General features: G+C 37.1%; 2 protein-coding genes across 2 annotated transcripts; both read left to right on the plus strand.

The window, feature by feature from the left end:
- The first annotated feature begins 805 nt into the window (after positions 1–805).
- hoxa10b (homeobox A10b) lies at positions 806–3,954 on the plus strand. Its single transcript, XM_061258087.1, has 2 exons — positions 806–1,606; positions 2,465–3,954. Exons 1-2 carry the CDS (start codon positions 835–837, stop codon positions 2,737–2,739), a joined length of 1,047 nt encoding a protein of 348 aa, XP_061114071.1. The 5' UTR covers positions 806–834; the 3' UTR covers positions 2,740–3,954.
- Positions 3,955–7,165: 3,211 nt separating this feature from the next.
- Positions 7,166–9,216, plus strand: hoxa9b (homeobox A9b). The gene is made up of 2 exons (XM_061246531.1): positions 7,166–7,800; positions 8,302–9,216. Exons 1-2 carry the CDS (start codon positions 7,263–7,265, stop codon positions 8,538–8,540), a joined length of 777 nt encoding a protein of 258 aa, XP_061102515.1. The 5' UTR covers positions 7,166–7,262; the 3' UTR covers positions 8,541–9,216.
- Positions 9,217–14,008: the final 4,792 nt, after the last annotated feature.

Consider the following 14,008-nt stretch of genomic DNA (forward strand, 5'->3'; position numbering starts at 1 on the left):
GCCTATTTATTGACAAAACGCTACTTTGAATTGAGATTCTCCATACAAAACTCAATTTAGTCCACGCCTAAACCTAATCTGTATCTGTGAAACTGGCCCATGGAGTCACATGTTTAGTTTTACAGTAACCTTAATATTCCACATATTTCATTGCCGTTATCTATTTTGGAAACAGAGAAATTCAGCTGTTGTTGAAATAAAGAACACTTCTTTAAAATTGGAAAGTAGGACAATATAATTATTTTCTCTATAGGCAATTAATGACGTTTCCAGTGAGAATAATTTGCGGGTGCCTAGTTTTACTATATACTTTTACAATAAAGCTATACCAATTCAAAGGCCTACATACAACCCGTAACTTTGAACAGAAATGTTACACCGCGTGGAACGAACAGTTTACACGAGGGGTGAAAAAACTCGCACAAATAAGCCTATAACGATCGTTTCACGACATTGTTAAACACGAGGTCAATGGGTTTAGTTCAGTAACTATAGGCTACTAGACATATGTTAAAAAACACACGCACGCTCGCACGCACGCACGCGCGCGCGCGCACACACAGACACACATGGGAGAACAATGTTATTCCGCAAATTTACAAAAAGAGCGTATGCATAAGAATTTCTACAATTTTTTAAAAAGATCATAATGGGATATATCAGGCGATTGGTTTTCTTCTCCTTTTATTGAGGGCTGAGATGGATATGACCCCCTTGTCATTACGTGCCTCTGGGTAGGAGGAGCTTCCTTTCTCCGGTCATTTTAATTGGCTGTCAGCTGGCACAGTGTAGTGAGGGTATTGCTAATCATATTCCGCATGTTTTGCACTAGAAATGTCAGCCAGAAAGGGCTATCTTCTCCCTTCGTCGAATTATACAACAACAATGTCATGCTCCGACAGCACAGTGGGGAACTCATTTTTAGTAGACTCCTTGATAAGCGCCCGGACCGAAAACGGCGGACCCTACTACCAAGGAAGCAACGTCTATGTGCCTCCAGCCTCGGATTTACACTATGGACTACCTAACTGTGGTTTTTTTCCTGGATTGAACAAACGGAACGAGAGTCATTCTCAAAATATGGTCCCTGCCTCCAGTTCGTATATTCCAGGGATGGAAGTATGGCTGGACACATCAAGGTCCTGTCGAATAGATCAGCCTCCCGGCGGACAGCAAATCGCCCAGTGCTCATTTTCTCCTAACATTAAGGAAGAGAACGGGTATTGCCTTTATGAATCGAATAAGTGTACAAAAGCGTCACCGGTAGATGAGCTTTCCTACTCCAGGGTAACGTCGGGTAACTGTCCAGTCAGTCACAGCGGCACAGTACCTGTCCCAGGCTACTTCCGGCTGTCCCAGACGGCTTATCACGGTGGCCAGTCCAGTTCTTCCCACTTTTTCCTGCAACCAACAGTTCGGTTCGACACCCCAGTTTCCGTATCTAACTCGGCAGATAGTGGCAAAAGAGGAAACGAGGAGATGGCTTCCAGCAACATACCATGCGCTCCGCACAGAGAGGAGGAAACACAAGAGTCTTCAGTTGAAGAGGCGTCTTCACCCGAACCACCAGTCAACGGCAAAGCGAGTCCCAGCAAAGTAACAAAAGGTGCGTGTTCTAAAATCACGAAGGTGCTTCTTCAGTCACAGTGGCAGCGTGCAGTGTCAAGTATGTAAACATGAAATGCTTGAATGACCCTGTGAGCTTTTTGCACTGTGTATGCTACCCTTTCCTGTTCACTCAGTCTTAAAAAGGCTTTTATTACTGTTGCGCAACCCACGAACTGTATACTTTTTATGTTTTACCTTTGATCTACGGCGGGGCGAGCCGCCAAGAAACAGCTACATTTATATGTTTATAGTCGATAACAGTAAATTAATTCCAATAGTAAGAATACCTCCAAACTAAATTGCTTGTATATATGGCAGTTATTATTGTTGTGTTAACTTTATAGTAATGCAACGGGTTTAACATTCATATAGCTATTGTCCGAGAACAATAGCTTATATTGCATACATATACACAATTGTAATCAATTATATTCAAAGTAGAATGGTAGAAATGTGAAATTTCAGCTTTTTTATTGAATTAGATTTTACCTTTCGTGCATTTTGACGTTAATTTATTTTGTTGTTTAGAAAGAATCAAACCATTCATACTTTCTAAACAACTAAAAAACATTCTTAGAATAAGAATATATTAAACACATTATAAAAAGCCAAGTTATTGAAATGAGATAATTGGATGTTTCCAATTTTATATTTCGTCACCATGACACTTGTTTTGTACATGCAATAATATACCAACAAAACTGTTTTCTTAATTCAAGACGTTGAGACAGGCTAATTCAAGATGTACAATTCAAGATGTACACAAATAGTAGACACTTAACGGATACGGATGAAAACATATTTCAAATGAAATATTCAGTAAATTTTAGCCTGTTTATATGTGTTTTTTCCTCAGGGGACACAAAAATCGAAAATACAGCCAACTGGCTAACCGCGAAGAGTGGCCGGAAGAAACGGTGCCCCTACACAAAACATCAGACTCTGGAACTCGAAAAGGAGTTCCTGTTCAATATGTACCTGACTCGCGAGCGTCGCCTAGAGATAAGCCGCAGTGTCCACCTGACTGACAGACAAGTAAAAATTTGGTTCCAGAATCGTCGGATGAAACTGAAGAAAATGAGCAGAGAAAATAGAATTCGGGAGCTTACAGCCAATTTTAGCTTTTCATGATCAACACTGCATTCAAGAGATGGGTGATGCCTTCCATCAAGTGAAGGACGGGTACATCCGGTTTTAGAGAGTCCCTCTCTGCATTCAGATATGACTGTGCAAGACACTATTGATAAGTGAATGTTTTGATTTGCTACACGTTAATTTTTTGAAAGTTTACATGTCTATATCAGTTGAATATTTTTTCGTGACAATGTGTAGACTATTTATAGAATGTAAAAAAAGAGAATTTACCCTTGTCCATATTGTAGAATATAATGGCGATATATCTATATATAGAACTGGGAAATATATGTTAACCAGTAAAATAATGATTTAAACAATATCAAAATTTACTCTGAGCATAGAGTATAGGCTACCAGTTCAAATAAGCATTACTGATAAAATTAACGTTTGTTTTGAACCATTCAGAACAAAAATAACACTGAACAGAAGCTATATATCTGCGCAATTATGGAATGATTTATTTTGCCAATATGCATTTTACCTTTTGGCAAATGTAGCAGGTATTTCAATACACCCGATTATGTGAAACTTTTCCAAATATTTTAAATTATTGCCAAGCGACATGCGGCGAATTGATATTAAAGTCAATTTAAGTATTTATGCTTATAGGATATTTGAAATTTGAAGGTACGATTACAAGCAAATAAATATATCCAGTCAGTACTGTGAACGGATTTTTTGTTGTGGTGTGGTGTTAGTAAATAAAAACATGCTGGTGTTTCAACGAAAATGTACATGTGTATTCTGCTTTGTATATGGCCTTGTCAATACATAGTTGCGTTAGATTTTTGTATATACATGAATAATTGCACCGTGGGATGTGAAGCATTTTACATAAACTGGATTGATCACTGCTTTGCGCAAGAGGATTTCACAGCAGGTTGCGTAAACAATAGTAGCCTATCAAATTGAACTTGTTCTACACTGCTTTTCTATATTGCTGTCGCAACCTTTGTAAAAATTAGACACCCATAATTCCTCTGGGCCATGAAGCAATGGTGCTGTAAGCTTTGTCGGGTTTGTCGCGTTTTATTGCTTGCTGGTAGACTCAGGATCTTTGCTGTCCTGTGCTAGTGGCTTTAATTGAGCGTTGCTAAGAGGGGAAAAATTACGGAACTTCAGAAAGCATTAACAAGGAATGGACTTAGCCGGAATACCTACCTAACCTTGACCTTTTTCTTGTGTTACAATAACAACAGGTAATCACTGTTCGCTGTGTAATATTGATTATAAAATGTGAAGAATATCATATTCCTCTTATTGTAATTACACGATTTTGACGATGTTCTTCATTAAAAGTGTTTCTGCCTACCGATGCCATGGATAATAATATATTTGCTTTAGTTTAAATGTTTTTTTAAAAGCTATGCAGTGAATGGCCGTTTCAGTTAAATGTATTGCCTTAATTGCATTACGTTTTCTTGATCAGCAGAGTGGACTGTTGAGTGGTTTAGGTAGTTTCATGTTGTTGGGCTCAAGTTTATACTCCCACAACACGAAACTGTCTTAATTGCCCCCAGTTAAATCAGCGCACTGCCATACTTTTGAGAGCAATATTTGTTTGGAATTTATTTAAGGTCCTAAACTGAAGCATCTTCGTTGGATGTATGATCCTGTATGGGCGAAGGCATGTGTATGATATTGTATAGTTATTCCTTTGTAATTACCATTAGTAGTGTATTTATTTACAGCCTACGCATATTACTATTTTACAAAACATAGGCATTGAGCTAAGTCCAAGGAGGCCTATGTTATTCAGTTGGATGAAGACATCTAACTTCCTTAGAATAAATGTACACGTCCATCTGACCTCGGTTTATATTTAACCTGAAAGGTTGGGGAAGAGGGGTGGATTTTGAATTAGGATAATTTCCTATTCCAAGAGTTAAAAAGGTAGCGGCAAGGCCTCGGTTACGAGCTAAACACGTCTGGCCAAATACGTGCACACAACAGCGACCTAAGCGGTAGATCAGGGAAGTGCCGGATGCGCCATCCCGCCACAGAAGAAACAAAAGAACGGCTTTTATTGGCGATATTTAGGCCACATGGGCTGTTATCTGCAGGAAAGGAAGTGAATAGCCCCTGTGATAAACTATTCTGTTTGTATAGCCAACCTAGCCTTAAAAGTGCACCACTACAGCCATCAAAGACATTTATTGAATGTCCAATTTTGATTATTTAAACCCGGTTGTACAGGCACTTCTGTGTGAGCGAAAATGTACTGCCCCAACACAGAGGGGTTTCTTTTTGAGCAGTGATTCGTCTCGCTATAACTCGAAGCCTATGTTCCACTGGCAGAGAGGGCGCATTTCATTCAGATTTTGTGTGGTATTTATGAAACGACCTTTAATATTTTTCTCCATTCGTTGTTTTTTGTATTTAATTAGCTTTATACTACTTGAAACACACAATGCTTGACTCGACCTTTCCCCTTACATCTAACACATTGAAGATGTATAAGTGCATACACACAGTAACAGATCAACAGAAATGCAAATACTTTACTTTAAGTATATGGTGTACTATTTTGGTACATTTATCAACCTTTATACTCGGCCAAAAAACAAATGAATAAATTAACAATCCCAGTGTATTATCAGGCGTTTTAGAATTTACCGCTCACCTCACTGTTTTTATTTTCAATTGTCATTAGATAGCCTAGGCAACTTACTGACAACGTAGATGACTTCACTGGTTAAAGAGTTTCAATACTGTACTTTCTAAAAATCGTAAGTAGGCCTACATATTGCCTGTATAATAAGTAAGGGTATTTATAATTTAATAATATATTTGTAGCTAACAAATACCAGATTATGCTCCCCCCAGATATGGTTATATCATTTATGAATAAAAAATTGGTGACGTATGATACATGTAGGTTAGATACAAAGCAACGTGCTATATACATACATACATACATATATATATATATATATATATATAGGCCTGTTTCGAGTAAATAAATATTGTATTCTTTTGTATTTGCTGATATTTACAAATGAACAATAATCTTTGCTTAGCAAATTTTAATTTGTTAGAATTTATGAATTCTAATAAAATGTTTCTTTAAAATTCTATTTTAGTTCAGCATAAATAGTTGATAAGATTTGAGTTTAGATGCCAATTACATTTAGGAACATAAATAATATTATTGAATTAAAAAATATATTCTTGTAAAAATAAAGACACTGAATAGATCTCAGTTTGTTATTGGATTTGGAATTATTGCCTCAAACAACATGCAGTCATTTGTTTTATTATTGCAAATTATTGTGTCTGTTGCAGGCCATTAGAAAAACTCCCCGACTGGGAATGATTTCAAAAAGCTTCGATACCATTCTCCTTTTTAGTAGCTACTATTCATTCAGCTACTATTAATTCTATATGCTTTCAAATCATTAATATATATATTACAAACATCTATAACGTGGTGTACAGTCAGCAGGAGTAACGCAATCGCGTGTTACATTTCCACCACAGCAATTTTTCCACTGCCACCACCACAAACCAACAGAAACTACAATACAGCAACTATACAAAAATATATACTACTACTACTACTACTACTACTACTACTACTACTAATGATAATACATAAAGGCAAAATAGTTCATATCGTTTTCATATTAGCTTAACCCACGTGTGTTGCTATAACCTAAGTAGCCTATAAGCCTGTGATTTTCTAAATTAATCATTTCTAATATTTCTAGTTAAGGTTTGTACTTCATTACGTTGTCAATGAAAATTACATTTCTAGGAATACGTGAACTGATTAATTCGGTCACTCATATAAAGGTGTTACGATTGTATTTCTAGAGTGTATAGCATATTGTTTGTTTTCTTTTATCATGGCATTTCACAAATATATTGCTTAAAGAAACAACTGAAAAAGGCTTGCTTATTACAAAATTCCTCAAATATAATTTTCTTTTAATAACTAATTACATTTCTGGAAAATAGCCCATATTCTTCGTTGGTTGATACAGCTAGCCTCCATATCTCCCCTTCGCAGTAAAGCATACTAGTATCCGTCGCTGAATAAACATTTGATTAATTCACTGCTGAATAAAATTGGGTATTACTTTTTATGCCATTCAGATATGAAGAATAAAACATAACTGACTGAATTTAAAATTAAGTAGGCCTAGTCCCTTTCATTGTAGAATTCAAGAAATGTACGGTTTTAATCTGTTTTAGTGAGTATCTGTGTTAAGTTTATGGCGCATATCAAATAATATTCCTTTGCGTAAAAACATACGGCTTTTCCATAAAACATATGACTGGAAAACAGAGGCCATTTAGGAGTGAGCGGACTGATTTAGTTTTTATTGCGTTGTCCTTTGATCACGTGCTTACGTCACCCAATCGAATGGCACGTAACGGTAACTTATTCGCTGACTGTTCTCTTGTGCTTGCTGAGGCCAAGCTGCCACTTGATTTCTACAGATTCGTGTGGGCTATTGCGTAGATGGTAGCCTATTGTGCATGTGTTTTCGCGTGTCTTCCTGTACTTGGCCATGTCGACATCAGGGACACTAAGTTATTATGTAGACTCTCTTATTCTGCCTGATCCCGAGAATCTTTTAGTACCAAAATTCTCCTCTGATGTGGGACTCCAACAAGAGAGGCAGCCAGCGCTCACTGGGCAAGGCGAGCTAGAACCTTGTCCATTCCAATCAAAATCGACTATGTTCGGCGCATCCTGGAATTCCGTGCCACCAATGCCTCCGAGCAGCGTGTCCACCGTGTACCACTCGTACACGCAATCCCAGGGTCCTGCAGGAGACGCAGATGGAATGTATATGCGATCTTGGTTATTGGAACCCATTTCTGGATCCTTGCCTTTAACTGGATTATCTTCAAATAGGCAATACGGTATTAAACCCGAGCCACTGACCAGCAGAGGTGAATGCACGACGTTCGATACGCTGCTTCTCTCTGACTTTAAAAATGGATCATCGCCTGCAAGCATGGATAGAATCTCCAGTGATGCCAGTTTCCCTGACCAGAAGGAGGAGAACGCATCTGCCACGGAAAAGACAAAAATAGATCCAAGTAAGGGCAGCATATTTTACATTTGTAATACTGGACCGCATAAGTACTTATGTAAGGAGATCGCTAATATCTTGTTTTGGAAGGAGCGTAGGTTTGTGTGGCGAGTGTGTGTCTTTGCGCGCGCGCGTGCGTATGTTTGTGTTCATGTACGCGCACGTTTGTGTAGCTATGTGTAGATACAGTGCCTCCCAAAGATTTAACCCGTTAATTCCTCTGTGTTGGAATAGGCCATATTTGCTACAGGCGTGTAAGCGTGCAATATGTTTTAATCTAAAGCAGGTTTAAAATAAATTATGAATAACACTAAAAGAGGGAAATTGCCACAATTGTTCACATGTCTTCTGTTGAATTAAATGCTGAATAATTTCTAAACGAACTTGTAGCCTGTAACAGGATGAGCAAGATTAAACAGCTGTATATCACGCTGACCGCAAAATACTTATGTGGCAACTTGGTTGGCTGACACCACAAGACCTATTTACACTCTCGCCCCCTTTTCAGATAACCCTTCGTCCAACTGGCTTCACGCGAGGTCCACGAGAAAAAAGCGCTGTCCGTACTCTAAGCACCAGACTCTCGAACTGGAGAAAGAGTTTCTGTTTAATATGTACCTCACCCGAGACCGTAGATATGAAGTGGCAAGACTTCTAAATCTCACTGAGAGACAAATTAAAATTTGGTTTCAGAACCGCAGGATGAAGATGAAGAAAGGCAATAAAGATCGACCGAAAGACGATTGATATGATATCATTCCGGGGACAAATATAATCTATACAATAAATTGGACACTTTTAAGCCTCATCCAAACATTAATTTAAATTTCAGTATAGTATAGCAACCTGTAAAAACAGCAGTTTCCTCGCCCAAACTTGAATTGCACAAATGTATTTGCACCCTGTTATCAATTACTTTGGGTTTTTTATTGTTGTATAGATGTAAATGTGTATACTTGTTTTAATATATATAGTCCACACGATTGATGTTGGTTTTAATGTAGCTTGTGACTGAACGTGTTTGATAATGTATTTTGTTTAATTTGTAGTTTGTCAATATCTCAGATCCAAAAGAAGCACTGGCTTGGATGTAATCAAACTATTTCTAATTAATGTGTGCAAGAAAAGGCCATTGTGTTCTAGTCGCCTGTAATGTGATGCTAACATTGATTTGGGTGCACGCGCTTGTGCATTAGGCCTTCTATAATATTAATTATAACATCGTGAACGTTAGATGTAATTACGTTACATTGTGTTTTGTGTTGACTACCTATGCTCAACTACCTACATATATCAAGAATGTCAAAACTAATTGGAGCAGTTAACTTGGTATCTCGACATAGTGATTGTGTATTTTGTAAATTTCAAGGGAAAATGTTTATCGAGCGTATACATAATGTGTAAGGACCATACACTGGATGAATACCTCATGGCCTATCGACCAACTGTTTTATTTTATAATGCAGCATCGTTTCTGTTTCACTTTTAAATAAATGCAAAAATACCACAAGAAAATCTCCGCCTCGTAATTACTGTGTTGCTTTGAAAAGCAATTTCAGACTGCATAATACAGCACATATTAAGCTTTAGACAGAATATAACACAAAAAAGTCAAAAATACATCTAGCAATTTAATATGAGCAAGCTGACATTGTATAATAGACGTACTTCATTTCAAGACGCTATAATTCCTGGTCATATATAACATACATCGCAGAACAAAAGTATAATTAAACAATGAAAATTTGCACGAAATAATGCTTGTTTAAATGTAAAATAAAATTTCATTATTGGATACATTTTAAATCATGTGAAAATGCGTTGTAGTTTTGTATCATTCAATTTTGTATACCGTTATATGGAGACAACAGAAATAAATATTACCAATTAACTCATTAACAGTAGCCTAATCATTATTTAAATATTAATTTGCTATTACTTTGGGTCTCATTTTTTTACCTGTTACTTGTTTTTTACACGACTTGGCATACACTACTAATGCAAACGCATGAAATGTCTTTACATCAGTATTAGTAGTTAGTACTGATATTGTAAACACAAGCAAATAAGAAACCTCCTAGATTATTTTGACCTAGTAGGTGTTGAAATCATTGCAATACCTTTGGGGTGAGAACATTACATAGGCCTAAGCATAACATTTTATATGGTGATCAACATATGAGTATGCGGACGAGCTCACGCTCACTATCACACAGACTTGCTTTCAGGATCATGTTTATGGAGTGACAGCAATTGGCATAATGGGAAATATGTGAACCAAAATAAAACGCGCTTTGATTCTGGACAAACAGTCTTACACCACTCGCTCTGCGTCTTGGCAAAGGATGTGGCGCGCTGTATCTACAGCAATAAAAGACAATCACGGCTGTAACAGTTTATGGGGTGCAAAGCGCTTGAGGGCGGAAGGAGAAACATAGGAAAGCTGTTGAGCGCTACGACAGCTGAATCCTAAAATAATGTCGCGAATATTGCATTTCAGTTGTACTGACACAAATACCTGTACTTAAAGAAACAACCACGGCTAAACAGTTCGGCGATGGTTCAACCACGCACAGTAGTATCATAACAGGAACCAAACGCACAGAAAAAGTTACGTTGTGCAGGCAGCGTCGCGTATACAAGCATAACTGAAATAGTATGGGTATTAGGACATTACTGCACAGACAAACAATACTCTGGACAGTCTTATACCCCAACGGTCTGGCAGTTTAAGTGCTGCGCGGCTGCGGTGTCTTGCAGATGGACCCAACTTCAAAGGTTCTTTCTGAAACAGCACAATAAAAAGCGCAGTCTGCCATGCTGTCTGGAATTTCTCTTTTAATTAGTTTATGACTGTCCAGCCGTACTTAGGATGTTTCCAGACTGGAGCATCCATTTGTTGTTCGGCTCTCTGAAACAAAAGGCCAGAGGAAATAACCCATTTTATTGGCTTCCCAGACCATGATCCTCATCACCCTCTCGCTCCCTTTGTTTACATGTTATGGGGAATTTAGTTGAATTTCCACACAAAAAAAAATAGCTAGACGATTTTCTGAAGTATATTGATATTCAAAAAAATCAGAAAATCGTAACGTCAGTAGTACACTGAGTCTACTACTTAACTTTTATGGGTACCCCTATTTGTTCTGAATCAACACATACTTGTGTTAATGCGAGGAGAGAGGAGATTATCAGGAATAGTTTGTTTACCATTGCAGAATGAACAGAAGAGGGCAGCAATGTTCCATTCTCAAATTATCCTCGTTTTAGACACTGGTGGAATTCCTCCAAAATAAAATCATGTTAAACGAAAGCAAATTGTCACCAAATATGAAGGTTTTCTGGTAACCAATATGCATTGCGTCCTCAGTAGGAATATCAATATTTTAGGACCATAAGCCGTTTTTCACGTGAGATTTGGTTGACCAATGGATTTTGACCCTATTACTGTTTCAACCTGGACATAAGCAGTGCTCGTCTTCTCTTCTGAATCTATAAGGAAATATAAAATATATATGGTTTAAATCCCAGCACAATGAATATGGTGGGTGATGCTGCTATTATGACGACTACAAGTATTACTTTATTTATTTTTAGTTTTCTTTCTTATTGAGTTTCTGAACGGGCTTATACTACTACTATTACTACCACTACTACCAATAGTATATATAATATAATATAATATAATATAATATAATATAATATAATATAACAGCTGTTCAGCACATTAAGGCTAGTTGTATACTTTCGCTCGTAAGGATATTCCCACATTCAGTTCGATGTAGTCTTAGTGACAGGGGACGGATCCAATTTCGGTAAGCTTTTAACCAGATAAACCTTCTAAACCATATATATATATATATATATATATATATATATATATATATATATATATATATATAGTAGTCAGTATTCTAGAATGCGTTGTGACCTTGCACCTGAAGTTAAAATTAATTAAAAAAATTAAAAAAAAAACAATATATAAAAACACACAGCTGTCGATAAGTGTGGAGCCATTGAAACTATGATGAAAAAACGCACGAGAATAATTCTGAATTGAATCAGCGTATCATTTCACTGGACCGTAAAAATGACAGAAAATGTCCGCACCATTAATATCTACCATGCATGGTGATATCTTTTTTTCTGAATCTAAAACGACTTGCCTGTTTCATAAAATAAAACAACAACGAAAAATGTAATATAGGCTACCAAAAGTGAAATAAATTAATGAGTATTTTATTGATAGCTGTATAACGATAGGCTATAGCCTACTAAGCAGCTACAAGGAAACGTAGCCTAAAAGTACAACTTTGAATAGTACGGACACAATGTATATTTTGAAAGCATTATCTTAAAGCTTAGGTTGAATGGAAACATGTTAAGCACTTACGAACAAACAAAATGGTACCATTCAGCGGGAATGAAGTGAATTAACGGAGAAAAGTGACATATTATAGACTAATATGCGACGTAGGTCACTTAACCTGGTTGCAGTTTAGATTAGTTTATATTCTGTTACTTCTACTACTACTCCTACTACTACTCCTACTACTACTAGCTACTACTACTAGGCCTACTAGGTTACTACTGCTAATAACAATAATAGGGCCTACCTAATGATAATAATAATAATTATATGTAGGCCTACCTAACAGTCATAATTCGTAATAATAAATGAAATGTAAACATTAGGAAATGATGATTAAGCTATTGAAAGCCAACGTCAATTTTACAATTTTCTACATCCACGTCAATGAACGGCAGGCTATGATTGGTTGATTATAACATGCGAATAAACTTGGTTCTATGGAAAATTGGGTTTAGAGTAAATCTTGGCAGTAATGCCGTCTTTTATGACGTTACTTCATAAAAACGACATGGTAGAGTGTTGGGCAACAAATCACAGGCCAGTGCCAGTAGGCTAGTTCTTCTCCCATTATTCGAATAGTGGTCGGGAATAGGCCGCCGGTTTAAAAAAACAGTGACTTCTCATCTTATTCTATGGAATCCAGTGCACTGAAATCACAATCTCAAAAAGTTCGGTGGCCTCTTATTACTGTATTGTAGTATCGAATTCACCTGAGTCTCTCTGCTGCAGTTACACCTGGATCAGGAGGCCTACCAACACAAGTCCTCTTATCAGGGACGCATCAGCAATATTCTGACCTAGAGACGATTGCAAAAAGCAACAGAGCGGAACCCCCAACCGGTCGGGGATAGCAATTTACAGATGATATCAACGTCATAGTAAACGAACTTCCGGTATGATTTACATGTAACACGAGTAACGATCTAAATGTTTTAAGATGTGCACCAACAAAATCAGCACACTGTTGAAATGTAGGTTCCTGGGAAATTATAAAAGTTGGCTAAACGTTCCTAACATATGTTAAGTTTTGTGATCGTCTTTATAGCACGATTTTGGATTTTCATCATTTCGCTTTTAGGTCGTTATTCATTTTTATAGGCCTAATGCAATTTAAAACGTATTTAAATTGGAGATAGTCATTCATATGAATAATACCAGAAATGTTAGCAATGTTAACAATCCTATCATTTTTACATAAGACGAATCATTGCTACCTATCTGACACGTATCTTGCATGGTAGCGTGCATGGTTTTTTAAACAACATGATAACCAAATTTGTTACGTGTGCATGCTGCTGCTGATGAAGGTAAATATGATGCATCGCTCCCCGGTTTGATTCTGGAATGTGTTCACTGTGAAGAATGAAAGATTGAATTGCGTCTGTGTCAGCAGATGTGGAGTCGACATCTGTGTCCGGAAGCTTACCACATCGAATTGGAAAATGCGTTTAATGTCACCGGTCACGATACATGTCACGATACAATTTATGAAATTTGGGCCTAGTAAGCTCAATTTTCGCAAAGTTTCATACCCATACTGAAGCGCAAATGGGATGGCAGTTAAAAAGTGCTAATTTAAAAAAACTGTACTTGGAATAAAGAAGATGTAGACTTAAAATAAAGTCCTGATGTTTTGTTTCTTCTAGGGTTTCATTTGGCTAGGCTTCAGTTTGAATGCTGCGTCCGGCCTATGTACCTACTACCTATATCTTAAATAATCGTAGAAGCATGTGTTGTACGTTGTGCAACGTTTAAGTGCAACAGTTGGCTATATATGAATACGATGTGATAGGTAGATATAGATAGAGATATGCACTTTACACCTCACTCTCATTTATATTCT

This window comes from Conger conger, chromosome 1 (genome assembly GCF_963514075.1).
Source record: "Conger conger chromosome 1, fConCon1.1, whole genome shotgun sequence".
Classification (NCBI taxonomy): Eukaryota; Metazoa; Chordata; class Actinopteri; order Anguilliformes; family Congridae; genus Conger; species Conger conger.